General features: G+C 35.1%; 1 protein-coding gene across 9 annotated transcripts in view; it reads right to left on the bottom strand.

Moving 5' to 3' along the window:
* Lrrc28 (leucine rich repeat containing 28) overlaps positions 1–8,231 on the bottom strand; it is a 135,174-nt gene that overhangs the window by 112,621 nt on the left and 14,322 nt on the right. For 7 of the 9 annotated variants that reach the window (XM_048790341.1, XM_015493114.2, XM_048790342.1 and 4 more), the window contains exon 3: positions 3,630–3,670. The exons of the other annotated variants lie outside the window; for them this stretch is intronic. In XM_048790341.1, the coding sequence (XP_048646298.1) occupies positions 3,630–3,670 (41 nt within the window). The remainder of the gene's footprint in view (positions 1–3,629; positions 3,671–8,231) is intronic. 9 annotated transcript variants of the gene reach the window in all.

Raw genomic sequence — 8,231 nt, 5'->3', positions numbered from 1 at the left:
GGGGTGGGGGGGATGTTTGATTCTAAAAGTATAGCTCAAGTGATCCTAACATTGATAAAAGTATTCTCTACCTTGACTATCAGAATGATTACACAAGTATATACTGATAAAGGTGGTAAAAATAAACATCAAGAAAACTCCACATAATTAAATATACACTCACAAATGAGTACATGAAAAACTGATGGAACAGAATAAAGTAGTGGATTGTACCAATGTCAATTTCCTGATAGTGATCTTGTACTACAGTAAGGCAATAAGACAATAACATAGGGAAAAGTGGAAGAGTACAGAATGTTTCTGTATTATTTCTTACAACTACATGTGAACCTACCATCATCTTAAATTAAAAAAAAAAAAAAGGAAATAAAGACTTTTTTCAAGCAAGCCAAATCAGAGAGAATAATATAGGAGTAAGTACATGACTTTTTCACTTTAATTTCCTTAAACTGATCATTTAAATTAAAAATTATAATAATGTGTTTTGCCAGTTATCAGTTTACTATCTCTCAAGTCCTGATTTAACTTCTTTGCTGTCTTTTTTGATCCTGGCGCTGAATTTGTCAACACTTCTCCTTTGCCAATTAGACTAATGTCAGGCTTTCTCAAAAGAGGAGGCTAAAGTGACTCCACAAGTCAAACAAGAAGTCACCCCCATTCTAGCTCCCCTCCCATTTTTAATTTAGGACAAAAGCCAGATCCAAGTGGTGCTCCCCTCCCCTCTTAGACAACCTCAAGTCACATATTCAAATTATGCTCTCTCCACCTAAAAGCCATTTTTGCAGCAGTTCTGGTGCAGCCTCAGGCCACTGCCACTCTGGGGCTCCTTCTGTAGTAGCTCTGCCACACTCTCTGCCAGCCTGCTACTACAGACCAGTTCCAGACTGCCAACATCTTCCAGCAACAGTGAGCCATTATAACAGACCAGCTCTGGTTTAAGCCATCTGCTGAGTCTCTTCCCCAACAGCAGGCTATACGTTCTTGAGGCAGCCCTGCCATCTATAAAGAGCTCTTAATTCTTAACCTGGGGGTTGCTGCTCTCCTAACAGTCTTTATTACTTCTGTCTACCCCTCAGCCCAGAGGCAGTAGCTGCTTATTTGTATTAAATCCAGTCTCCACAGAGCCTTCCTTAACTTTCTTTAGTACTTAATAACATTTTGCTACTTTAAAATATCTTTATATTGATTTTCCTTATTTAAATTAGGGGTGTGGTTTCTGTCTCCTAACTGGACCTTGACTGAAACATACACGCACACACAAATACACACACACACATACAATAGCACAAAGAATGGGAAGGATGATCTGGAAGTACTAATGTAAACATCCATATATTACATGTTCATGTAAAGTGGTAATGATATCACATGAAGACAGATTATGTTAGGAAATAGATGTATATCATAAACTTTACAACAATGAAATGAGGTAGAGTTAATGGGCCAATATTGGTACTAAGATGGAATCCTAAACACTAGAATAATTAAAACAAAGGAAAGAAAAGGAGGGGAAAAATAACAAAAGACAGTTGGAACAAATAGTAAATAAGATGGCAGACTTAAAACTTAATCAAATCAACAATCACATTAAATGTAAAAGGTCTAAACATGGCATAAAAAGGCCTGGATTATCGAACTGTGCAAAAATGAAAGAACCAACTAAAGTTGATTTTAAAAACTCCACTTTAATTATTAAGAAACAGGTTAAAATAAAAGAATGTGAGTTTCAATTCCAGTATAGCAAAATAAGTTCCCACTGGACTGATATTCTGTCAGGTAATAACTAAAACACCAAGGATAACACACACACACACACACACACACACACACACACACACACCACAATCCTAAGGCACTGTATAGTAAACAAAAACAAGCCAATTCTAGAGGAAAATCAAAACTTAAATGCTAGAATAGTACTGGGAGAGTTTAAGTTCTTTCTTTTCTTTCTCCCCATCCCTATTTTTTTAAAGAGCATTTAGTCTAGGGAGGGTATAGTTATCATGCAAAATGGCTAAAGGCATATCGAGAAACTGCTGGAAACCAAGGGAAAAAAAAGAAAATCTTGAAAGCAGCCAGAAAAAAAAATTTAAAAAGACATTATGTGTGTGTGTGTGTGTGTGTGTGTGTAGAGAGAAGGATTAGAATACTACTGTCATCTCACAAGAATCTAAAAAACAGTCAAAATACTTTTAAAGAACTCAAAGAAAAGTACTGTTGAGCTAAAATTTGACAGTCATTGTATATATAATAGCTTGAGATATAATGTTCCAATCTTCCTATTCATGATTGTTCCACCTTATTGTGTGTAAAATCCACGAGGATTTTTCTTTAAAGTCTGAAAAAGTCTTTAACAAATTTCCACAGTCATTACAAGTAAAATTCTTTGCTAGGAATTAATAGTTGGTAGGCAGCTCAAAGATAGCCTAAGTTGATCTCTACTAGCTGGCATTCACGTCCTATGCAACAGCCTCCACTCAATTGTGGGGCAGACCCAGTAACTCACTTCTCCTGGACAACATAAGAAGAGTAATGAGATGTCACATCCAAGATTAGTTAGAAAGAGATTATTGCTTCCATCTTCCATTCTCTCTCTTGCCCTTTTGCTTGCCTGCTCTAATGGAAACTAGTTGCAAGGCTGTGAACTATGGAGAGGACAAGTGGTAAGGAACTGAGATCTTCCTCTGACCAATCAACAGTCAGGAAGAAACTGAGTCCTTCAGTCCAGTAGTCTCCAAGGAATTGAATCCTGGCAACAACCTCCAGAGTGAAAGCAGAAGAGGATCCTTCTTCAGATGAGAACACAGCCCTGGCCAACAATTTTGACTGAAGCCTTGTGGGAGGAGACCTTAAAGCAAATGCATCCAGCTATGCTTAGGCTCAGATTTTAGAGTTCAGAAAATACAAGATAATAAATGTTTATTCTTTGAAGGCACTATTTGTGGAGATAATTTGTTAAGCAGCAATAGATAATACAGGTAGATACTGGCTTAACACAATACACTACCAAAAATCATACCAAATAAAGAAGAGAACAAGAAAAGGAAATGCAAACCCTCCTACATCAAGTAAGAAGATAGTTAGAAAGAAAAATAAATAGAAGATCTAATTTTATCTTCCTTAATATAATAAGTTAGCTGATACTTAAAGTTGATGCATTAAAAAACAAAGGTGTAAACATGTTATTCAGCATTATGGAGTTAACCATCAAAAGAACTAAAACTAATGAAGTGTGGGAAAGAGACCTTCAATGTCTATTTTAAACATTTCATACCATCCAATGCTTATATCAATTACCACATATAGTAGTAGTAATAATAGATTTTTCCAATTACATGGGCTATCCAGAAGGATTCTGTTCCAATATATTGTATCCAGAAAAAGAAAAATGCATCATTCATCACCTTCACTTCCCGAGGTAAGATATTTAAAACACAACTTTAAATTGTAAAAAACAATTCAAAATACTATTTGGCCTAGCAGAACCACAGGTTTACCTATAGGAGCATCATGATAATGATATTAAAAAAATAACAAATTAATACATTAAAATGATATATCCTCTTAACTCAAATGACTTAAAATTATTTCCATTTGTGTTTTTAAAAAATTTGAGTAAACAGACTCACAGTTCCACAAGGTTTGGAAGCTTCTGAGCAAGGTTTTCTGGCTGAAAATTAAAAACTTAGAATTAAATTTTATTTTTGAAAAATGCATAAACATTTGTAATTAAACACAAAGTACCAACTTGTTGAGGGGTGTAAACTTGGAGAAAATTTGAAAAATAATAAATCAGCAGGTCTGGGTTTCATGCTTACATACACCATAATACAATTTATAAACTTGAACACTTAAAATCAATGTCCTTTAGAGAAATCAGAACCTCACATTCCATGGTCATGGAAGAAACAAAAATGTGCTTAAGAGACACAGACAGAAGGAAGAACACCATGTGATAGCAGCCAGAAACTGGAATGATGCAGCTTAAGCCAGGAGCCAAAGATGGCAGTCTGCCCCTGAGGCTGGGAGAAAGGCATGGAATAGATTCTCCCTCAGAGTCCCGTCCACGAAACAAGTGTTACCTCTAGTTATCATGCCTTTGTTATGGCAGCCTGGGAAAGTACTGTACCAGTCAAACTCCCAAGTCATGCCCCCAAAGAAAAAGAAAGAAGAATTTCCAGGGTACCCAGGTACTAAGACCAAACAAGCCTCAGAATGAACAGAGGGAAGCTCACGTAGTCCAACAGAATGTTAAGACCTGACCATAGGTCCTGAGATCAGAGAGGAGGTGAGGTGTGGTGTGGCAGGGAGAGGAAAGTGGCCATCAGGAGAAGTGCCTTTCCCTGGCAAGAATCCTAGAACAATGCCACTCAAAGGTTAAGAGCAGGCTTCTCTCTGCTGGAAGCTGTGGGTAAGGGGGAAAGCTGCAAGCTAGCCTCCACAAAGAGGTACGTGTCAGTGAGAGAGCGCACCAGACACACACGGTTCAAATCTGTATGCACACGGAGATCTAAGATACAAATTGTTAAGATTGAAGAGCACACAAAGTCAAGAAAAAAAATTTTTTTTCATTCTACATTCAAACATAACTGTAGCTATCAACGACAAAGAATCAGGAATGTCCTTTTAGAAGAAATTAGATCTGACTTGAATTCTGAAAGATAAATGAAAATTATAACAGACTGATAAAAAGTGGAAAGGAGTGTAGTTCTAGGTACCCTTCTAAGCATAGGAGGTAACAGGAAAAAGGGGTCTTCAGAGAAGGTTCATTTAGGAAATTACAGATATAATCTTTTCTGTTGTAACTCCATGATAGCAGTCCTAAAGAAATATAATTTTTTCAAAAATCCTAGTACAAATCAATTATGTCAGTAGAAAACCTGGTCCCCACTTGTAAGGGGGACTAGAAAGCTTTACATTTGTAATTACAAAATAATTTTTCATACAGAAACTTAGTAACAGTGATTATCATCAGGAAAAGGACTAGTATTGCTATTCTCTATCTACTTATTTCAATTTTTAACAATAAACAGAAAAATTTAAAAGATTAAATTAAGCAGGAAAGTTAAAAAAACTAAAATTAAATTTTAATGTGCATGTACAATATAAACTGTTAACTATTTGCCTAATTAATCATACTGTGCACAATTTGAGATCTAAACACTCAACAGGTCAAATCTCATTGGTTTACAGTATTTTAGTCATTGGATATGAAGATGCATAATGGTTTTGCAGAGAATGGCAAGGAATGGATTATTAAGGGCTAGTATTTTATACTAAGAACAACTTTCTTAATCCTAAATACCATGGAAATGCACTGATTTATTTTAGACAAAGCAATGATACTGTTCATTTTGTAATGGCATACAGATGTATTTAAATATTTACCAATAGTATCCCAATGTACTTACATACTTCCTTGCCCTTTTCTGATAAGAAAATCTCACTTAATATGAATGGTCCTATGAAGTATTTATGGGGCATCCACTCTTGACAGAAACACTTTAGTTTTAAAATGATGTAAGCTGTGGGGCTGGGGTTGTGGCTCAGTGGTAGAGCACTTGCCTAGCATGTGTGAAGAACTGGGTTCGATTCTCAGCACATAAATAAATAAAATAAAGGCCCATTGACAACTAAAAAATATTTTAAAAAATAAAATGATGTAAGCTGTGATTCTTTTTCCTCCCATGTTTTGATATTAACACATGTAATAAAGTCCTTCAAAACATCTTTCCTCAGATGTTATGAATTTGTCCAAAATCCCTGAAACGTTTCTTTTAATATTTGTATTTCTTCTAGTAAAAAAATATATATATACGTTTATTTATGGGCATCCATACAAAGTATCCTAGGAAAACTAGAGAAATATTGGTGGGAGTAGCTAAATATAACTACTCATATAAAAAGAAAGACTTGGGCACAAAAGAAATGCTGTTAGACCCTCACCTAGTTTCATCTGCTACAATACAATATCAATATTGTATCTGGCTAACACACCACTCCCAATCATTCTTTCTGGATGCCTATTTGGTTTCATCGGATAGCATTCTGATATGTCCAAAATAAACTCATTAGGAGTTATAGGTGTGCATACACAATTAAGGACTGAAATAATGCTTCTGAAATAACGATGCCAGCAGAGCATCACTATGTCTTTAATAATAAGCACACTGTATTTTTATTTAAAAATAAGCACAGTGACCTTGAGAAAACTGCAGTTCATTAGAATACTGCCTCTTAAACATACAATAAATAAATAAATCATTTATGAATAAATGTTTAAAAAGCCTGGCAAATGAGCAGCCCATGGCCCAGGCTGTGGTTGACACCTACTGGTGTTCTAAAATATCATTATATTATTTTTATGTGGTGCTGAGGATCAAATCCAGTGCCTCACATGTGCTAAGCAAGCACTCTATCACTAAGCCATAATCCCAGCCCTTATTGTCTAGCTTCAAATATGCTTTTCTTTTAAAGTAATGTATTTCAAAAATACATGGGAAATTCCATATACTTTTTAATTTTTATACTTCCATAGTTTAGGTACAATGAGTAAGAGATTTTACCACCGTAAGTTCATGTCACAATGTTTGTTGCTGTGCAGGTGACTGAAACCTAATGTTAGGTTATGATTGGCACACAAGCTAGTGCCTCCTCATTCACAAGGTTTATAAGCTATTTGTACACGTTTTTAAATTTAAGATTCTGATAAAAGCAATAATTTTAAAGTATTCTCAAATCTGTTCTTACTATTTTTTCCTTCTTTTTTCACAACTTTGACATAGAACTAAGTTTTAACAAATAACCTGCACTCAAATTCCTGGAGCATAAATATCTTTTACAAAACTACTTGAGGGCTGAGGTAGAGTGTTTGCCTAGCATGAGTGAGGCACTGGGTTCGATCCTCAGCACTACATAACAATAAAATATATTGTGTCCACCTATAACTAAAAAATAAATGTTAAAGAAAACTATTTGAAAATTGTTTTTCTAAATTAAGCCAAAGATTCTTTTCATTAAATCCCACTAACATTATCACTTAATAAAACAGTTTGTCTTTATAAATAATGCAAAAGTAAACTTTAGCAAGCAGTTAAAATTTACCTCAAATTTTGAATCAATGCTTAACCATATACTTTCAAACTCCCCTTAACTGGGAATGCTTTTGAAATTTTGTATCTTGGAACAAATACTTGCTATACTATGCAAACAACAACATATTTCATGATGTTCTCAGGTAGGCACTGAGCACCACATACTTCCTGTTCCTCTCTTTAGGAAACCTGGTAGGACTGTACTTCTCTCTTCAAATTGGTAACAGTTAAGTGACTTGCTTTGGTCAGTGAAATTAAGTTCAAGTGAAAGCTTTAAAGAGTTTGAGTGTAAAAGACCTTACCACTGTGATTTCAGATGGCAGAAGCTTTGCCAGGCTTCATCCCCACAGAAGGATACCACAAACCAGAGACAGCAGTGAAGCAGAGACAGCAAACTGAGACAGTATTGAAGTAAGCAAGAAATAATTGTGCTGTAATAAGCCACTAGGGCTCCAGGTTCAGCAAAACCTGCTCCATCCTGACCTGTAACAGCACATTTCAAAGAAGTCACAAAATAAATGTAATTTGGTTCTTGTAGCATTCAAAAAAAGTAGAATCAAGTAGAATGAATTTGATTGCCTAACTCACACTATGCATATACAATAATTAACTCAAAATGGATTAAAAATCTAAATTTAAGAGCTAAAATCATAACTCATAGAAGAAAACATAGGAATAAATCCCTTTGACCTTGGATCTGGCAATGAATTCATAGATATTACACCAAAACCATGAGCAACAATAGGAAAAACAGGTAAACTGGACTTCATAAAAAATTAAAAACTTTTATATGTTAAAGGACATTACAAGAAGTTAGAAAACAACCAGTAGCAGGGCTGGCGGTAGAGCTTAGTAGTAAAGCACTTGTCTACCGTGTGTGAGGCCATGGATTCAATACCCACCACTGTTTTAAAAAAGAAAGAAAAGAAAAGCTATAGAATGGGAGAAAACATTTTAAAATCATATGTCTGGTAAGGGTTCAGCATCCAGAATACAAAATAAATTCTTATAACTCAATAACAAAACAAAACACAACTCAAAAGAAAAAAAAATGGGCAAAGGAGGACTGGGGTTGTGGCTCAGCGGGGCCCTAGGTTTAATCCTCGGCACCACATAAAAATAAATAAAAAAAAAAAA

This window comes from Marmota marmota, unplaced genomic scaffold, assembly GCF_001458135.2.
Source record: "Marmota marmota marmota unplaced genomic scaffold, marMar, whole genome shotgun sequence".
NCBI lineage: Eukaryota > Metazoa > Chordata > Mammalia > Rodentia > Sciuridae > Marmota > Marmota marmota.
Note: the sequence above shows the minus strand (reverse complement) of the source record. Positions and strands in the feature narration are given on the sequence as shown.